The sequence below is a fragment of the Maniola hyperantus genome, chromosome 14 (genome assembly GCF_902806685.2).
Source record: "Maniola hyperantus chromosome 14, iAphHyp1.2, whole genome shotgun sequence".
NCBI lineage: Eukaryota > Metazoa > Arthropoda > Insecta > Lepidoptera > Nymphalidae > Maniola > Maniola hyperantus.
In genome coordinates, this window is record NC_048549.1 from 2,131,052 (window position 1) to 2,152,903 (window position 21,852).

Below are 21,852 nucleotides of genomic sequence, written 5' to 3' on the forward strand. Positions count from 1 at the left end.
ATGATGATGATGATGATGATGATGATGATGATGATGATGATGATGAAACATTCATCATTGGCCCAATTGAGCATGGATCTCTTTTCAGAATGAGAAAGGTTTAGTCCACCATGCTGGCCAAGTGCAGATTGGCAGACGTCACACAGCTTTCAGAACATTATGAATAATTTTCAGGTATGCACGTTTCCTTGCGATGTTTTCCGTCGCCGTTGAAACAAATGATATATTTTAATTCCGTAAAACAAATATTATAGTGAAAATTAGAAATTTTTACTATCAATAATTTTGCTATTAAAATTGTTTACAATAGGCTAATAAATAGACTTATGTAGAATTATTATAGGTACAGATTATTTTAACCAGACAAATCTGAATTAAGTAGGTAGGAAATTATGTGAAAGTTAATCTATGTTTTCTTTATGCGCTAGCTGCAATACCAAAGGGCTTTATTTGTTCTTCAATCAGCTTCACCGCTTCCACCTATCTAATGTCGGCGACTAGCTTCATTCAGGACCTGCTTCACAAATTTGTGGCTTCTAGCTTTACTAACCTCTTTTTCAGAAAAAGAATATTAGCCAAGTTGCTGACTAAAATTCCCCTTTCCCCTCCAATTAAGCGTAAAGCCTGTGCTAGGAGTAGGTAGGACAATAGTGCAACGGGTGGTATTTGAACCGGTGACCTTTCGGTTTTCAGTCCGCTCCTTTAACCGTTGAGCTATCGAGGCTCTTAGGCTCTCTGTAGGGCAGACAAGACTAAATACGTCGAGTCCTAAACTTCTATTTGATATAATATATTATATTTATAATATATTATATTATAATATTTTATTATATTTGATGTAGTAATCTATTAGATACCTAGTTAAAATCTCACTCTAAGCATACTATTTTATATCTAATCAAAATAATTTTGATTATAATCTCATAACGCTGGTCATTATGTATTAATTCAGTCGTTCGAAGCTCAAACCAGTCCTGTGCCTTATTTAATAACCGATTTATCCTTCCGAGAAGTCCGCTCGCGACCCTGACTGAGTCATTGAATGTAACTCGCTTTGTCCTAACGCGTAACCTATACAAGTAGATAATATGAAGGTGAATTCTGGTCGGACTCGCTTTTGAATCCTTGGCTGGCGCGTAGGTACATCGGCCGAAAGTAATGTACATCGACCTTTAGAAGGAGATAGCAGATTTGTAGAGCGTTGTCCCTGTCGTTAAGACCGACAAAACGTCATATAGGTATGAGTGACAAAGACAACGCTCTACGAAGCCGAAACGTCATTCTAAAGGCCGATGTACATTTCTTTCGGCCGCGTACTGTAAATCATTTATTAGCAACTAACTGATGCCCGCGACTTCGTCGATGTAGTTTTTAAAAATCCTGTGGGAACTCTTTGATTTCCACTTTAAACAGTAGTCTGTCACTCTCCAGGTCTTTAACTATACACATGTAAAAATCACGTCGATCGGTAGCTCTGTTCCGACGTGATTAAAGAACAAACACTTTCGCATTTATAATATTAGTATGTAGTAATATAAAAATGGTCAAGTTCGAGTCGGACTCGCAAGCAAATGGTTCCGTACTATCGTATCTACAAGATGAAGTACCTTTTCACCTTTTGACATGGCGTCCAATTTGAAATTTTTATTATTTGTTGACAACAACAATAACAACAAATAATAAAAATTTCAAGGCGTTGGCACCCTTCGGGTACGGAACCCGAATAAACGGTTGAAAAGAGTCGAAGAGTTTAGGCTAAGGAAACCTACCATATTATCATAGTTTTTCCTTTTGCAATTTCCCTTACGACGCTTTCCTCAATTCAAAAGCTCGGCCTTAAGTTTTATCAAAAGACCTTAGATACATAATATGAAGAATTACGAGTTCTAACCACTAGACCACCGTGACATTTAACTCAATATATTTATTAATTTAAATTTCGCTATTTCCGTTTAAACCGAAAGTCACAGATCTTGACTTGATAATAATTAATTGATATAAACATTTCTGTCAGGTTCATTGAACTCTAAAATACATTTACTTATAATAAGAATTAAGAATACTCGTACATAACCACAGGTATTTAATAACACTTATAACCTTCCGGTTTGAATACCTAAAAGTAAGACATTAACTTCAAGGTCTCAAAACTATGTTCTACAGTGAAATAAAATTCCGTTACTAAAAAGTGTGAGTCAAGTTACTAAAAAAATTTAAGACATTATAAATAGTCTCTGCATTATTATATCCTAAATTAGGCACTTGTCCCACCGCCGACGAAAAAACGAGAATCTATATACTATATACCTATCGATTATTTCAATCAATCAATCAGCGCCTAAAATCGGCAGATACCCGAAAAACAGGCAGGTTTTGTTAAAGGGAAGGGGACAAGAGAACAAATCCTCAATATCAGGCAGATTATAGAAAAGAGTAGGGAGTTCAATAGTCCTGCTGTACTGTGCTTCATTGATTACAGTAAGGCTTTTGACTGCGTGATGTGGAGCAAGCTATGGATGGTACTGTCAGAAATGGGAGTGCCTCAACATCTTGTTGGCCTTATCCAGAATCTATACTGCAACAACCGCTCATTTGTAAGGATTGACACCGAGTGTTCTAATGTGTTTCCTACGAAGAAAGGCGTACGACAGGGTTGTATCCTCTCACCTATGCTGTTCAACATTTATAGCGAGTACATAATCCGCAAAACAACAGAGAATTGGGAGAAAGGGTTTCCAATAGGAGGAAAAAGAATATGCAACCTACGTTATGCCGACGATACAGTTCTCATTACCACCACTTTGGAGGACATGAAAGAACTTTTACAAAAACTAGAAGCAGAAAGTATGGATTTGGGTTTGACCATTAACAGGAGTAAGACCAAGTTAATGATAGTTGATCGCGCTGGTAAGCTGGCCAACTGTAATATAATACCATCTGTGGATGTCGTGGAGAATTACATCTACCTTGGATCCCAAATTTGCAATGATGGCAGTTGTGTGCCAGAGATAAAGAGACGCATTGCGATGGCGAAAAATGCCATGACAGGATTAATTGGGATTTGGAAGAACAGAGGCATATCACTCAAAACCAAGACCCGTCTCGTTCGTGCCTTAATTTTCCCAATTTTTATGTATGGAGTAGAGACATGGACTATCAAAACAAGAGAAAGGCAAAGAATAGACGCGTTTGAAATGTGGTGCTGGAGGCGGATGCTACGGATTCCGTGGACTGCCAAGCGCACAAACGTGTCTATCCTTTCGCAACTCGGGATCACTGCTCAACTCTCCTCCATATGTTACCAACGATTACTCTCATATTTCGGCCACATCATACGGCGGGGGGACGACAGCTTAGAAAAGCTCATAGTGACGGGCAACACTGAGGGCAAAAGACCGAGAGGCCGCTCACCAACTAGGTGGTCCGACCAGCTAAAGGAGTCCAGCAGGTGTGGATTTCATCACATTGTAAAAATGGCCACCGACAGAAGCCGATGGAAACAGATAAGCCATTCGAGGGCAGTTTGCCAGGACCACGATCTTCAGCAATGAAGGAACGACCGGAGAGAGAGATCGATTATTTTCTCGTTCAATAATCGTACGATCGATGTATGATTCCGTGTCAATAAAAAAGATAAATATATTAATAGTTGATCGCTGACTGTGCACACTTATAGCGGCGAGAACTCTTTCTCCACTAGTTTGACGCAGCGACAAGAGCTATCAAAGAAAAACTCGCTCGGCGACGCTCTCTTGGCGATCGCGCAGTTTGCGCAACGTGCGATAAAAAGTATTCACCCGACGCACGCGCACACAAAAGTATCCCAGTTACACACTCGCATGTCGTTGCTCTCCAACTCGTTTCTAGTTTTTAGCTCAGCTCGTTTCTCGCTAATCGGCAGCGGTAAGACAGCTGCCTTATGTTATTTTAGAATTGAAACTATCATGAGTGATACAATGCGTCACTAGTCCTGAAGAGTTTATTTGGACATACAATTCATCATCATTATAATCTCTACCCATCGCCGGTCCACTACTAAGCACTACACAGAATGAGAAGGCCAAGAGAATTGAGTAGGCCAAGTCAACCACTCTGGCCAGATGCAGATTCACAAACTTCACATCTTTGAGAACATTATGAAGAAGTATTAGGTTTCCTCACGATGTTTTCTTTTACTGGTAAAGCAATGGTTTTTAACTGCTTTTAAAGTCCACAAAGTAGAGATGCGTTACAGAGTTCGAAGGACAAACTAAAAAACCAATAAACCTACAAACCAACAAACAAACACACTTTCGCATTTATTTATAGTTAGATGATGCCCGCGACTTCATCCGCGTGGATTTAGGTTTTAAAAATCCCGCAGGAACTCTTTGATTTCCGGGATAAAAAGTAGCTTATGTCCTTCCCCGGGATATAAGCTAACTCTGTACCAAATTTCATCAAAATCGGTTGAAAGGTTGGAGCGTGAAAAGGTAGCAGACAGACAGACAGACAGATAGACAGACACACTTTCGCATTTATAATATTAGTATGGATATGGGTAGTGATTTCCAAATTGCCCCGTGATTGCCCCTTCCGAGAATCGAACCTACGATAGGTAGGTATCTCACCACTTCGCTAATGTAATAGCGCAAGTGTAATACACTTTATTTTCTTTAAATTATAAACAAGCGTTTCATTCAAGAGCAAATAATACGTGAGTAATAATTAAAAACTCCGCTGAATGAAACGAAGACGTTTTGTAAAGTCAAGTAGTGTCAACAGTGCACAAAAAGTGGTACATAAGTGGTACAGCATTCAATTACACGGCAATAAGAAAAGTACCGGTAGCATTGCTGCATTTGTTTCAATTTAGAACGCATTAGCTTGTTTAAGTGCTGCTACGTGCAGCTTGAAGCTTCAAATTTTCAGCTTGATGGTTCCAAGTGACAGCTCGTTTTGGCGGGAAACGTGCCAACACGCCATTTTGGCATTGGGTTCTTTAACGTGGCAGTTACAAATTAATTCGATTAAGTAGATGCTTTTAGGTCGATTTCTGAAAATAAAATATTAGTGTGAATGTATGTATAAAAAATTGCATTACCTCGTACACCTTTTCGGTAAAACTTGTGCCCGGAAAGGTCTAAATTTCTCGCAGGTATCCAATTTGACCCTGAAAAATTCATTAAAAAAAAATAGTCCGTACTCGAGTATTTTTTTCGACATTTTACACGATAAATCAAAAACTACATATTATGCATCCCACTTTGTATGGTTATCTTACTTTGAAAATTGAAACACATTTCAACTTTTTTTTTGTGATGTAACCACAAATTCTCGGTTTTCGGATTTTTCCTTCACTTTTGATACCTACCTACCTACCTGCCTAATTTCACGATTCTAGGTCAACGGGAAGAATCCTATAGGTTCTCTTGACAGACACGACAGACAGACAGACAGACCTATAAGGGTGCCTTTTTTCCTTTTGAAGTACGGATGCCTAATAATAGCTCATAAAAATAAAATAAGTACCATTAAGATAATAAGAATTCTCAAAACCCTTTCTTGGCGATGTCTACGTCATAATAGCTATCTGCATGCCAAATTTCAGCCCGATCAGTTCAGTAGTTTGAGCGTTGATAGATCAGTTAGTCAGACAGTCAGTCAGTCAGCTTTTCCTTTGATAAATATAGATGTAGGTAAAAAATAATAGTAATTATCAAAAAAACTGTTTGATTGTTTAAAAATAAAAGGCCATAAATCCCTTGGCGACCCATCCCTAATTCCTTATCCAATCGACATCGGTACCGGTTGTACGCACGACACTGCGTCGCGACAATTTATTTCGGTTCGGGGCAATGCACTTCGCACGCAGCCCTGAGATCGTGGCGAATAAACGAGAGTAAACATGGCACGGTGGAGTAAAAAACAAACTACAAATCAAGGCTATTAAAATTAGTTGACATGCAAGCACACCGCGCGCCGTTTGAACTTAACAACTCGGCCGTGTTTTCTTATTATGTAGGCAGGTGTACCACTCAGTACAGTCACCCTAATCTAATCCAAAGCCTGTACCTACTGTCCCACGTCTGGACAAAGAGCTCCCTCCGATCCTGCCACCATTCCCTATTCCGTGTCTCTTGGCCATGTAAGCGTAAACTTATCTCATTCATCACGCCATCGTCGCTTCGGCCTGCCACGCTGGCGTTGATAATTCCAGAAAGAAGCAGATTTTGCCCATAAGTCATCTGGCTTACGGCACTTATGACCTGCCAGTAAAGCGGCTGCAAGGCCAACGTAGGCTACTCGCGGTTGGAACATATGACAGAATTCTTTACCGGATCTGCTAGTTTAATTTCAAGTATGCTGCGTTCCATGGCTCTTTGGCACACCTTGAGCTTGGACTTTTAAGAGACAGCTAAAGAGGCTAAACGCGCAAGCAATAGCTGCTAGTCAAATATGTGCGCAGCCAAAAGGTTGTATCTATACAATTGCGCATATAAAACTTAAACATAAATCTATAATACACATAATAAATCGTTTTAAATGGATTTGGCTGTAATTAATGACACGTTCGCACTCGCGGCCATCGCAGCGACTAAAGAATGGCACCGAAGGCAATAAAAGTTTAATACACCCGATGTAGCATGGATGCACTTTGTTATTCCTGAAATAAATGGTCCGGACTCTGGACAGTGTACAGTACGCCCTAAATCGTACTGCGACACGGAAAAGCAATTTAAACACATGCTAATTAAAAACGGTCAATATGCGTACGCAGTTTTTAGCGAAATTCGTATTTTTTACGTTTAAAAATGCACTAGGTATCCAGTTGGCAAAAATTCTGTTTAAAAACTACGAGTAAGTTGTGATAAAAGGAATGCGATATAGAATAGAACAAAATATCCTCTTGTAAATTATACCATTTGTTAGATACCTTATATTTGAAAATTCCGAGCATGGGTCACCTCTCTGAATAAGGGTCTCTCTAAGGGTTCGGCCATAGTCAAATACGGATTGGCAGACATCACACACCTTTGAGAATATTATGGAGAACTCTCAGGCATGCAGGTTTCCTCACGATGTGTCGCTTCACCGTTATAGCAAGTGACATTTTTAGTTGCTAACTAGCAACTAAAAATGTCACGCACATAATATAATTCCGAAAAGTTTGAGGTGCGTGCCCAGGATTTAACCCTCGACCTCCCGACTTGGAGGTCTACGTCTCAACTACTATAGGCTACCACTGCTTTTACTCTACCCCAACTTTATCTCTATTTAATATATACATGTATGGATATGAACTTGATTATCTGTAGATATTGAGTATAGGGATCGTTGATCTGTAGGGTATGTATATAATCTGTGCAAAGGACAGGTAATTTATCATATTTCGCGGCAAATGCGACGTGGCACAAATGTACAAATCATCGTAATGGTGTTTGGACGCAATTAAAATGAGAGGCTCGCAATAACCGGTGATGGGCTAAGTGTGGTCATACACGGGCAGTTTATGAGCAGTTGATCGTAGAACAATGTTCGCGGACCGTTCGAGCAGTCATTTTCAAGTTTCAACTCCCCGAAACAGCAATACAATTGCAGTTGTTATTCCGCTGTAATTCACTCTATGCCCTATACCCCAGGTGGATACACAGAATTTAATTCTGACTGTTAAATCCATGCTGTAGGTTGAATTTTCGGATTAAGTTTCCATTAAACGGAATTAAACGGAATACGAAACGTTAATCATTGAAAAGGTTATTGAAATATCTTATTACAATGTACCTAAATGATTATTTGAATGATCTGAAAGCTTGGGAATGAGTTTCTTTAACAGCTTTGAGAACATAATGCCAATAAGTTTTAAATGATATTGAATAAAAAGAATACCCGGCTAAGTTTGTTGTGGGCTTCTCCTCAGTCCGGGTGCATTTGGAACCCTCGTAGTTAGCTTTAGTTTTAAGTTAGCGTAATTAATTATAATCATTACATCAATTATCTTAAAATTCAACAATTGACAATCAAAAAGTGTACAATAATACAAATGACTTTAACTTTGAATAATTGAACTGCAGAACTGCAATATAGAAATCAGTGGATAATTATGACGCCAGAGCAGTTGACTGCTCGACTGCACAAAAGCGGTACATAATATCATCTAAATATATTAATTGAAAAGGTGACTGACTGACTGACTGACTGATCTATCAACGCACAGCTCAAAGTACTGGACGGATTGGGCTTAAATTTGGCATGCAGATAGCAATTATGACGTAGACATCAGCTATAAGAAAGGATTTTTGAAAATTCAACCCCTAAGGGGGTAAAATAGGGGTTTGAAATTTGTGTAGTCCACGCGGACAAAGTCGCGGGCATAAGCTAGTACTTAATATGACAATGAGATGAAGATTGTAGTCCGCTATGCAGTCGCTGCTTGAAGCGGGCAGTCTTGACTGCTTCAGACTGCTCGTGTATGGCCGCTCTAAGCTAGCCGGTGACGCGGTGGCTATTTCTGTGCACGGCGCGGCGCCCGCCCCTTCGACAAATGCTAATGTCCTCTAGGACACTCCAGCGGGTGGGTACTCCGGTGTTGTCGCTTCTGTTCGAGTCATCCAAATACATACCTCCTACCTTTCGCTAACTATAGGTAACGTGGATTTTTGAATCGATAAAAAGTTACCGCTTATCAGTACCTACCCTTATTATAAATGCGAAAGTGTGTTTGTTTGTTGGTTTGTCCTTCAATCACGTCGCAACGGTGCAACGGATTGACGTGATTTTTTGCATGGGTATAGATAAAGAACTAGAGAGTGACATAGGCTACTTTTATCCCGGAAAATCAACGAGTTCCCACAGGTTTTTAAAAGCCTAAATCCACGCGAACGAAGTCGCGGGCATCAGCTAGTAAGGAAATACGAGAAGATAGATAACTAATGCTTGATACCTACCTAAATATCTAATCAGGGCTATACTTAGACCTTTTTTCGTGGGGAAATCCTCATGGATACCACCGCGTCCGGGGAGGCACGGAGGTTATGTCGGATTCTTACAAACTAAAACTCCACGTTGTTTCCCACATCGCCTGGCGGCTGGCCTAACACCAACACCACGTCTTTGTACATACCATAGATCATATATCATATCGACTCAACTGGTCTTGAATGTCAAATTCCATGGGATGCGTTGCTAGCACTGACCTCTACTAATACAAGTATACTGGACTTGCAATTGCTGACCTGTTTTTGGAAGAACTTTATTTTAGTCAATACGGTGCTGATAGCAACAGGGAGCGTCATGTGAGCGTACTCCGAACTAAATATCGGTGAAGAGACATCTGTCAACATAGTGTCATAAGCTCGGTGGGACGCTCGAATCGGCACAAAAATTAACTATCATTTTGTGTGGCACTCGTTTTCCAGCGTAACTTGTATATGTCCATTTCAGTGATTACTAGCGAAAGATGGATTCCAAGTTAGTATAAGTCCCGCAAATCGCTAATGCGCGTGGCCGCCATTTTAGTGACGTCAGCACTAGACTGAAGTTTCGAGCTGATGGTATATTTTTATTTCGGCTGACGTCAAAATGATGTCATTTCGGTGTTAATGACACATGGTTACAGCACAATAGCAATTTGCGGGACTTATAGAGCCCTGCACGGGATGAACTTGTTTCAAAAGCTGCAAAAGTTTTGAGGCCTAGGTACTTGAACGATACTCCCTTCCTCGAAGCCCCTTTTTTTTTTTAGAATAGAATAGAATGTTTTTTTATTCATGTAAACTTTTTAAAAGTGCTTATGAATAGTCAGGTAGTTTTAATTTACCACTGGTTCGGAATGCCGTTCCTACCGAGAAGAACCAGCAAGAAACTCGGCGGTTGCTCTTTTTAATTTTTCAATTTACAATGTTATTATACCGTACTATACAAGCCATTGCAGCCCCGTGCATTGCTGGAGCGAGTCAAATCCAAGCTTTTTTATCGTTTACATAGTCTGCGACTGTATAATATGCTTTTTTTAGGAGCATACTTTTAACACATTTTTTAAACTTGTGTAAAGGCAAGTCTTTTACATTTGAACGTAACGAAGTTTACTCTGCAGTGAGTCAGCTCGGAGCATCCTGTTCTCATTGTGATCGCAATAAGTAAACAAGTTCCGTGAATCACCCGCTAAAATAACAACCTACCAATTGTACAAACTAAGGCATAGACTATTTTATAACTATTAATAGCTGACTCGGCGAACTTCGTACCTTCTAACAGTCGATGCTTCAATTTTTTTTAATGGTTACAATTTTTTAAATTTCTCTCCGTAAGAACCATCCTCGTACTTCAAGGAATATTATAAAAAAAGAATTAGCGAAAAAGGTTCAGCTGTTCTCGAGATTTGCGATCAGCAACACATTCAGCGATTCATTTTTATATATAGAGATTATATTTTATTCTTGACAGACAGACAGACAACAAAGTGATCCTATAAGGGTTCCGTTTTTCCTACGGTACGGAACCCTAAAAACTATGCAAGTGCGTGTGATAACTGATAACATGCATAAATTAGGGTTCCGTAGTCATGCTAGTTGCCAAAAACTTTGACGGTACATTGAAACGGCTGTGATACACAGACAGACAGTCAGACGGGCTGGACGGAACTATAGGAATTCCTTGTTTTACTACGGACCCTAAAACGAAAAGTTTATCATAGAGAGCCCCAAAATTAACCACAACTCATCACTCCAACCGTCTGACGATAGTCATCAAAAATAATTGTCTAAAAACCAGTGGACAAACCACGGAATAACAAAAACTCATGTAGATTATGTTATTTCACCCGTTCGATTCTCGATCTCGATGACAAACATAATAAATAACACTTATGAAAATTGTTTTTAAGCTTTATGCTGTAAATTATAAGTGTTATATTCAATTTTATGGGCAGTAAATGTAACTTTGTTGGAGCTTAATCCAGTGAGCCGCGTTGTTCTTCGGGTGACGGGATCAACCATCCGTGAACTCTAAGTACAGTCGACATTGACTACATCAAAAATAAATTATTTCTCAGTGATTATTAAATAGAGGGTCTTCTAAAATACGTAAAATCCACGTCATTTGTTGGTTTTAAGTGTAATTACCATTTTAAATTATCGATTACACTAAAAAAAGCACGTCAAACGATTGTGACGTCACACACCGGTACCTATTTCATAAAATATCGCATACTAAGCGCGCGTTTTGACGTTTGATAAAAAGATTACTGATATTTTTTTATTTTAATACCCCTAATAACTTTCGAATTATTTTTTATTAAATGTTTGGAAACGAAATAGCATTAATATCCGGATTTGAATTTCGTACAAGTAGGCATAGAAAGACGTCTGAATGAACTGTCTATAAAAAATTACCTGAGTACATCGATTCCAACTTACTGCACGCACGCACATACACACACACACATACACACAGTCACACTGTCTCTAAACCAATTACCACAAACAATCATCCTACTCACTCGTTGACATTGGAAGCACTCAGTTTCAGTTTCTTTCTTTCTTTCAGTTGCCCAAAACGGTGTAGTTATTATATTGTAACATTTATGATTTCAAATGAGCAACTGCTGAGTTTCTTGCCGACTCTTCTCTGGAAGCTGCATTCTGAACCGGCGCGGGTTGTAGAGTCACAGACACGTAGCAAAAGATACACTAGTTGTCTTCCAAAAGGAAAAGCCGACTAACTGACTAATCTATCAGCGCACAGCTCAAACTACTGGACGGATCGGGCTAAAGTTTGGCATGCAGATAGCCATTATGAGATAGACATCCGCTAATAAAGGATTTTGAAAATTCAATCCCTAAAGAAATAAAATGGAGGTCCGACAACAAAAACAAAAATCAATAAATTTTGAACTTTGCTGTGTAATGTTTTAAAATTACATTTTGCTTTACTTTACTGCCTTTTAAAGTCATAACATCATCTATATATATAAAAGGAGAAGGTGACTGACTGACTGACTGACTGACTGATCTATCAACGCACAGCTCAAACTACTGGACGGATCAGGCTGAAATTTGGCATGCAGATAGCTATTATGACGTAGGCATCCGCTAAGAAAGGATTTTTGAAAATTCAACTCCTAAGGGGGTGAAATAGGGTTTTGAAATTTTGTAGTCCACGCGGACGAAGTCGCGAGCATAAGCTAGTTGTACCTAAATCTTTTGTACTAGCCAGTTGTTAACGTTTATGCTATGTGTCCTTTAGTTATAAATCCTTATGTATGTAAATACTTGTGTATGTGTAAATGTTGTTGGTTAGTCAAATAAAATAAAATAAAATAAAAAATAAATAAAATGTCTGTAAAATTTTGTATGTTTGTAATTTGCAGAACTTGTTCTGCTGTCTGTACTGGCAGCAGGATCAAACGCAGGAAGGGGCGGTTCGTCTCGGACCAGTTTGGGCCGCACTTGATCACCTCGCGACTCGCGCACCTCACTGACTTACATTCCTACCGCTTTTTATACAATACAACCATATGAAATTGTCCGCTGTTCGCGATAAACAATCATAATATTTCTATAACTTAAAATATAAGGGCATACCTTTCATAAAATAGTTTTTTCTTTCATTTAATCTTGAATAATAGTAATAAACAACTTTATTCAAATTCAAATTCAAATTCAAATTTCTTTATTGCGAATATGGGTAGACAGTGCAGATATTACAAAACAAAAAGGTACAGCCAAATTCTGCCTATTAGCATGCAATATGTTATGACTTATGATATGGTACCTAACAGCGTGTACATAGTTTTGATAAAATTAGTCACAACTTTTCTAGTCACAAGATAGTCAAAAAAAGTCAATTATTGTTAACAAAATTATAGAGAGTAAGAATACAGGATACACCAAAAAAAACTAATTTAATATTTGGTAAAAACTCATCTCTTACGACTTACCAGGCTGTATGGTCGACGCAGTCCATGTCCCGAAGGGGATAAATTGAACAATTACTCTATAAACTTACTAGATGACGCCCCTTCGTCTCTATCGATACTCTTCGATTTTCCCGAGATAAAAAGTAGCCTAAGAGTTGTCCGTGCCCGAAATGCAAAATATCTCTACTTTCCTGCTACTTTCTCTCTAAAAATTTTTGTCAAAATGGGCTAAACGGATGAGCCGTAAAAAGCTAGCGGACAGACGGGCACACTTTCGTATTTAATAAATTAGTATGGATCAGTCTAGTGCTAGACTGAAGTTTCGAGCTGATAGTATATTTTTATTTTGGTTGACGTCAAAATTTCGATGTTAATGAGACATGGTTCCAGCGCAATAGCAATTTGCGTGACTTATACCTGTTACCCATAACCTACGACTTCGTCCGCGTGTATTTAGGCTTTTGTATTGATTTTCCGGGATAAAAAGTAGTCTATGTCACTCTGCAGGTTTTTCTATAAGGCATAGGATTTTTAATTGCTAATAGTATTTTAAGATGGTAAGTACTGGTAGCGTAAATATATTTTTAGGGAATTTGGAACTAACTGATAGACCTTTAAATATAAGTGCAGTAAAATTAAGACGGAACGAAATACAATATACATAAATTTATGTAACCTTTACCGAGTGACATAGTCGCATAAGCGACCAAGCTCTTTAAATAAAGATTTAAAAAAAACTTTACCCATCGTAGCAAAAATCACATAGATCCGTTGAACCGATAAACCAACCAACAAACACACTTTCGCATTTATAACATGGATGGGTACGACTCTACTTGGTGCTTTTATGAAATACAAGCCATAAAATAATTATAATCCTTGAACATATAAAATTTATACTCGCCTAACTTTCTGACAATATAATTTTATACGAAACATTCTCACCATGTGTAACCCACAAACTCGAAACATTAAAGAGTGCTGTCACTCATTGCATCACTAAAATGAAAATAAAAGGCCGTTTGCGTCACATCTTTAATTTAAAAAAAACTTAACGCGGGAAAGTTCGTTATAGTAACTTACGAGACGTAGGAAAGGGGTAAATGCATTCCCATAAGATCCTACGTCATTCGAACGCTATAATTTAAAAAGGGTTAAGACAAAAAATCTTAATTCGAAATGACACCCCACATGTGGAGGCATCCGGCCAAAGATACAAGATTTAAAGGCTAAAGCCGTACTACACGTCATTAAAACATCGCTGTCAAGTGAAGAAATCATTTGGTCGCTCTCGCGTTTCCTCCCGTATTATTTATCCGGAGATTATAAACAGATGTTATTCGACTATAAATCTTTGTCTCATGGCACATGAAAAGATGTATCGTGCACGGTAATGTGTGCACCGAGCTTTATGCGTCAGGTTTCGCTATGGCCATAAATATTGCTAATGTACATCGAGAATAAGTCCACGGTTTACTTTGATCCTATTGTCTTAACTTTTAAATAGTGAAATTAAAATATATTTTAGGGTTCCATACCCGAATGTCCGTCTGTCTGTCGGTCAGCGGGCTATATCTCATGAACCGTAGGTAATAGGTAGATTTGAAATTTTTACAGAAATATGTGTTTCTATTGCCGCTAACAAATAATAAAAATTTGAAAATGTAAAAAGTACATAATGCTGTTCGATGATACGGAACTCGCCCTTCATCGGTTTTCTTCCTAAATTTTTTCGCACTTAGCTATTTTCTACTACTTCCCAGACCACGGGCATTTGAAACCTTATGAGTTTTAGTTTTAGGTTGGCAAAAATAGTTATCACCATTACTTTACTACTACTAATTAGATGTTTTAATGGTAAAGGATCGTGAAGAAACCTGCCTGAATGTTCTCCATAATGTTCTCCATAATGTTCTTAAAGATGTGTGAAGTCCGCCAATCCACACTAGGCCACCGGACTATGGCCCAAATCCTTCTCATTCTGAGAACAGATCCCAGCTCATTAGCAGGCAGGTTACCATATTACCATCAATCAATCAATCAGCCTGTTTGCGTCCACTGCTAGACATAGGCCCTCCCAAGAGCGCGCCACCACACACGATCCTCCGCCTTCCTCATCCACCCACTTCCCGCTACCTTCTTACCAGTCAGTCGAGCGGGTTGGAGGTCGTCCCACACTGCGCTTGCTGACACGCGGTCTCCACTCCAGAACACGTCTGCCCCAGCGGCCATCGGTTCTGCGGCAGACGTGGTCTGCCCACTTCCACTTCAGCTGGCTAATTCGTTGAGCTATCTCGGTACCATATTACCATACTTACCTACTATAAAACAAAAAGATTTTCCGAAATTCCATTCGGTCGTAGCCGGGGCGGCTCAGCCGGTCATAACGCACTTTTTGTAGTCGGGTAATAGAGCTTTCAAGGTTCATATCATAAAATTCGATAATAAAGTTGAATAAAGTCAAAGTAAGCGATGGCTGCGAGATAAATCGAGGCTTGTAAACTAATTGGATATTTTATACTGCCAAACAGTTGGGTCACGATCATCTCGAATCAAGATATCGACTAATCGATAGTGGCCGCGATAAGGGTATAGTAGCACGATTTTATCGCCCGCTTAGCCCATCCAAGAAGTTGTTAACGAACGCCAGGCCAAGATGGATGAAACGGTTTTAAAACGTTTCCGGCTAGAATTGGCGCGCTTTTCTGCACAGATTAATTTTTCTGGCTTCTTGTTTTTTTTTTTTGAGTTTCTAATTAATATGTCCTACTAGCTGATGCCCGCGACTTTGTACGCGTGGATTTAGGTTTTTAAAAATCCCGTGGGAACTCTTTGATTTTCCGGGATAAAAAGTAGCCTATGTCCATCTTCACAATCTGAGATGCGAGCTGTCTTTGTGCTATGTGGGTTATACGAATGGGCTGGGAAAAGCTTATTACTACATAGTGTTACGGTTAAACTATATCCATGCAAAAAATCACGTCGATCCGTTGCTCCGTTGCGACGTGATTGAAGGACAAACCAACAAACAAACACACTCGCATTTATAATAAGGGTACTGATAACGTGTTATAATTTAAATATTCGACTATCTTTAAACTCATAGCTTTAGCACAGTTTACGTAATTAATAACCATTATATGTACCTACATAATAAATAATCATTGATGTTTGTTTCCTTCAGTTAGTTATAAGAATTTCCATATTATTTCACAATCAGATTTTAATGCAGTAGGTATGTAAAGTCAGAGTGATATCTAATGGCCGGTCTATCGCTCGACATTTGCATTTTCTTTTAGGCGGTAAAAGAAAATTGTCGCCTTTTCCCGCGTGTTTTTTATGTAATCTATTGAGAAAGCAAATCATTAGAAACCGTGATCATTTTGTATTTCCTTTTTTGCGTTCGTGTTCACAATGATTATGATTGATTTGCCACTATGTTTTTTTTATTGTTCTTTTAAAATAAACTAAGGTTTGCCATCGGATTTGTCCGCGTCATTTTAGGTTTAAAATCCTGCTGAAGATCTTAGTTTTTCCTTAACAAAATGTTTTATTTATGCTTCTTCAGGTATTGTTTAAAACCTAAGGATTTGACTGTTCGAACCGGGCGAGTAAGGTAGATTAAATAAAATCAGTCAAGTGCGAGTCGGACTCGCCCACGAAGGGTTCCGTACCATCATACAAGATAAACACTTTATACTTTTTATTTTTTTTTAATTAGCATGGCAGCCATTTTAAAATTTTAACTTTGATTGTAAGAACGGCAATACAAATACATACCTACTCAGTGAAAATTTCAACTCTCTACACCTATTAGGTACCTACGGTTCATGAATATATAGAATGAATTTTCGAGCTGATGGTATAGTCAATATGACGTCATTTCGATGTTAATGAGACATGGTTCCAGCGCATTAGCAATTTGCGGGACTTATATATACTGTGTAGGTATATCACAAAACGAAGCGATGTAACCATCAACAATGTCTCGCCCGGTGTGCAATGTGACATTTTATTAAATTCTTATTTGGCAGCGAGTGTTGAAGCGGCGACGGCACGCGACGTCGCGGCGACTGCACGCCAGCCTCGCTTATAGCTTCTGCCGATTTAAAATCACATTCCGCTGATTTACGAGCTACGACTGCCTATAGTTTTATCTAAAGTTTAGGAATATTTTTTATTTTAAAAGAACAACCGCCGAGATTCTTGCTGGTTCTTCTCGGGCACGCACCTTTATCTTTTCTGTTATGTGCGTTTTAAACAATTAAATATAATTTGTTTTAACGATGAAGGAAAACATCGTGAGGAAGCCTGAGAGTTCCCCAGGTATAGTCTGCCAATCCGCAATTGGCGACAGAGAGAACTAAGCCAATTTGGAAATTTTATTTTCCCATATATAAAGCCGGGATCTCCCACACAAAGAGCACAGCGCCAGCCACCGCGACATGGTGGTCGTTATCATATTAATCAATAAATCAGTGGTTAATATCTTTTTTTTGTTTGCAGATACGACAGCGCCTTACGTGCTGTACAAAGATGGCGTGGAGCGCGCTCCGCCTGGCACGCAGTGGGGCGGCGCCGTGCTGGACGGCGGCTACCAGGCCATGCAGCACCAGAGCCCCGGCGGGCCCAGCCCACAGCCCGAGCCGCAGCTCGCGTCGCCCGCACCCTCGCCCTACCCGCCCGCGCCCCCCACCGACCCCGCGGCGGACGAGGCTGCCCAACAGCTCGCGCAGCAGCAAGCCCAGCAACAAGCCCAGCAGCAGGCGCAGCAGCAGACCTCCCCCGACCACATGCAGGTCGAGCAGCAGCTCCAGAACCAATCACAACCACAACCCCCGTCGCAGGACCACCTCGACAGAACGCCCTGCTTCGTCCCCCAACCGGACCTACAACAGCAGTACACGCCATACTTCAAGGAGACCAGACCCACGAGCCACATGCTCGGAACTGGAGGCTTCCCTTTACACTACTTGAAGCAAAACGGAGGAGTGCTATCTTTAGAAGGCCCGCTGGACCAGTACGCGACGCCCGACCTGCGCCACTTGCCAGACATCGTCCAGCCGGAGCAGCCCAAGCCGCGGAAGCACAACCCCAATTCCGAACTCCGCCTGTTCAAGTGCCTGACTTGCGGCAAAGACTTCAAGCAGAAATCCACGCTGCTGCAGCACGAGCGTATCCACACAGACTCGCGACCGTACGGGTGCCCGGAGTGCGGCAAGCGGTTCCGGCAGCAGTCTCACCTCACGCAGCACCTCCGCATCCACGCCAACGAGAAACCGTACGCGTGCGTGTACTGCCCGCGCTCGTTCCGTCAGCGCGCCATCCTCAACCAGCACCTGCGCATCCATTCCGGTGAGAAGCCCTATACGTGCGGCGAGTGCGGCAAACATTTCCGCCAGAAGGCCATCCTGAACCAGCACGTCCGCACACACCAAGGCGAGCGCTATTCACACATATATGCCCCGCCCCACTCCCCGCACGCGGCACCCGCAGCGACGTGCGTCCCTGCCGGCGCCGCGAGCGATCCCCGCCGCCCCGAACCCGTTCGACTCGGTCTCGCATCCATTGGCCTTCCTATCAGACAAATTTTCGGTCCCCTCGTCGCCCGCTTCGGGGGCGCTCGCGAGACGCGGAACCGATCGCCGGACGCTCCCGTAACCGTCCTCAGTTCGATTAACCCACTCGTCGATTATCCTCATGAGGACGAATCAGACTAGTGACTGACCGAAATGTTCAATTTTGCAGACGTGTCACCGCACCTAATCTTCAAGAACGGGACGACGCCGACGTTGTGGCCGCAGGACGTCCCGTTCCCGCCCGACGAGAACAAGGAGGAGGTGCAGTCGACCTTCGGCGACGACGGCCCCAACGGCGACCAGCGCGGCTCGTGCTTCTCGCCCGGGGACACGGCGCAGTACCCCGCCTACTTCAAGGACACGAAAGGCCTCAACCACGCCGTCTTCGGCTCCAGTCTGTCGCTTCAGTATCTGAAAGGCGGAAAACTCCCCGACGTGCTAGGCGGCCGAGCGATGCCGCTGTACGTCCGCTGTCCGATCTGTCAAAAGGAATTCAAGCAGAAATCGACGTTGCTTCAACACGGTTGCATACATATAGAATCGCGGCCCTACCCGTGTCCGGAGTGCGGCAAGCGCTTCCGGCAACAGTCACATTTGACGCAACACCTCCGCATTCACACGAACGAGAAACCTTACGGATGCGTGTACTGCCCGCGATTTTTCCGGCAACGGACGATTCTCAACCAGCATTTGCGAATCCACACCGGCGAGAAGCCGTACAAGTGCACGCAATGCGGGAAGGACTTCAGGCAGAAGGCGATCCTGGACCAGCACACGCGGACGCACCAGGGCGACCGGCCCTTCTGCTGCCCCATGCCCAACTGCCGGCGGCGCTTCGCCACCGAGCCGGAGGTGAAGAAGCACATCGACAACCACATGAACCCGCATGCGGCCAAAGCGCGGCGCGCGGACGCCAAGACGCCGCGGCCGTTGCCGCCCGCCGCCGCCGTCGTCAAGCCAGAGCTCTACTTCCCGCAGTGCTACGCACCACCCTTCCAGCAGTTCCCCGCCTCCGGCGCGGACTTCAAGCCGGCGGTAGGGCCGGGCGTGGCGTGCCTGCCCGCGCAGTGACCCGCGCCCCCGCGGTGGCCGCATCCGCCGCACGCGCCGCACACGCCGCACCACGACCTCTACATCTCCGACCGTCTCTACAACTAGGCGGGCGGCGGCCGCTCAGTATACGACTCGCACCCGCGAGCTTTACAAGATAACAAGATACAAACGACGGATCGCTGTAAAACACGCTTCGATCTGTAAATAACGATATTCTTTATACTCTATCGAAGTTCTGTCGCGAATGTACAGTTGAAGACTGTGTACACCATTAATAGTGTTACCGTTCAGAAAGCAAGTATAGATAGCATTTTTGCCCCGTAATATTAAGTTACCACGTAAGAGTTAGGTTTCTCGGTGATTCTTCAGTCGACACGGTCGAAATGTCCGTCAAAATCTAAGCGAATCGAACCAGAGATTAGATTTAAAACTCTTCGTTGAAATATAAAGAAATAAGATTTGCTCTTTTACCACATTACAACAGTATTTCGCGATGAATGCTTTCGGTACATCGTTGTGCCTATTTGTAATAAATATACATATTTTTTAGATATTATTTTAATATGATTTAGAAATATTAGGATTATAAAATCTGGCGGTTAAAGTAGGGTGAGAAAATTGAAGAAATGATGCTCAAAATTTCTCTTAAGTTAAATATAGTTAATCGTTAAAACTTAGCCCAGAGCGTGTTGGAGAAACGATGCAGTAAATTGCAGCAGAAAATTATAGCAACAATGTAAACCAAAAACGTAGGTTACCTATTGCCATCATACATATTTTTTAATAGTACTTACGAATATTCTGTTACTTCTATAGAACAAGTCGTCATCAAGAAGTCCATCGCACTGGAGGTGCCAAATAATCTAATAACTTGAATTTATTCTGTCCGCATCTAATGATAGGCCTAGTTTAGGTTGTTACCAGTTTTTTCAACGACATGACATACGGGGAGATGCATTTAGGGCGTGGAAAGGGTCAGACTGAGAAAGGACTGTGATAGCTAGGTAGGATATAGGCGTCTATTTCGCTCACTTAGCATATAAAATTGGTGTAATGTGACGAAACGTGATTGTGAATCCTTTTGGAGTCGAGTGAATGTTTTGAACTTTTTGTTTTCGTTTTAGCTTCCTTTTGTTGATGTCGACTCGAAATTGCCAAACTTAAAAACCTTTATGTTCCTAAATTGAATTTTAGTAATTGTTTGAAGCCAGCCGGGGAGTCCCCGGCGTGGCATCTTGACTGATTGGGTAAAGTAATTAATGAGTGAGATTAGCGAATTTTACCAGATCGGTAACGTGTGTGATGTCGCCAAGTGCTTTTAATACGCGTAGTCCGGCTCGGAGCGAGGATATGCCAGAGTAAAGTGCAGGCCACACGGCAAGCAATGCTAACTTAACTTCGCTAAGTTTAGTTTACGCTAAACACCGCACATGTGAGCTAAGCAAAGCTAGGCAAGCTAAACTTTCTGGCTTCACACTGACAACTAAAGATAAACGTAGGGTTTAGTGACATGATGGAGTACCAGTCGACGCGCACGCACGCAGATGCGCGCGAGTCAGAATAACAAAGGATACTAGAATCAGATGCAAGATCATATTGTAATGGACGAGGGCCGCCCTTCACCCCCGCGTGACAGGCGACAGTTAGCTTGACTGGCATCCTCGGGTTAGCTTACTCACATAGTTCCGTTAGTTCGCTTAGTTTAGCTTTGCAAAGCATGTAAAGACGCCTTACCTAGGTATGTGAACTAAGCTAAATAAAGTTAATTTAGCTCGCGGTGTGGCCTGCGCTGAATGTTTCACTTAATTTTAGCTTAGACTATCGTCATTCGAATTACCAAGCAATTCGATCATTCATCGCGAAATAAACTTAATTATAGGAAGAATAAAGATATATATGAATTTGCGAGCTTGTCGGAACGTCGCTTCGCTGAACAAGGCCTCGGTCATTTCGCGTCCACAATAGATACAGGTAGACTTAGACCTCCACATTTATTTAATTACGAATGACGGTGTAATATAAGTTTCGAGCAGAGAAATGATATATGAAATATATCAGCTTTGTTATTATGTCGTTGCTAAGGGTTCTATCACACTGGCGGTTTGCGAGCGTGTTGCAACTTACAAGCACGATCACAAATCATCGCTTTAAACAATCTCGCACAACGCCAATGAGAGAAGACCCTAAGCGCTCCTTCAAGTCTTCAGTGACTATAAACTGTGAAACAGCGACGGGGAGCTCCGACAGGCTCTTTGACGTTTTATCATCTCTATTTGCATCTATAGACGACTTATATAGCTTATTTTTACGATATTATTGTGA

The 21,852-nt window shown here is 41.5% G+C and overlaps 1 protein-coding gene and 1 long non-coding RNA gene across 3 annotated transcripts in view; both read left to right on the plus strand.

Moving 5' to 3' along the window:
• The window catches only part of jim, a 59,434-nt gene extending 39,819 nt beyond the window's left edge, over positions 1-19,615 (plus strand). The window contains exons 2-3 of one of the 2 annotated variants that reach the window (XM_069502917.1): positions 17,405-18,337; positions 18,647-19,615. In XM_069502917.1, the coding sequence (XP_069359018.1) occupies positions 17,405-18,337; positions 18,647-19,548 (1,835 nt within the window). In that variant the 3' untranslated portion in view covers positions 19,549-19,615. The remainder of the gene's footprint in view (positions 1-17,404; positions 18,338-18,646) is intronic. The other variant, XM_069502918.1, reaches the window with a different exon arrangement.
• The window catches only part of LOC138403241 (uncharacterized), a 251,882-nt gene that overhangs the window by 52,362 nt on the left and 177,668 nt on the right, over positions 1-21,852 (plus strand). The gene's annotated exons all lie outside the window — the stretch shown is intronic.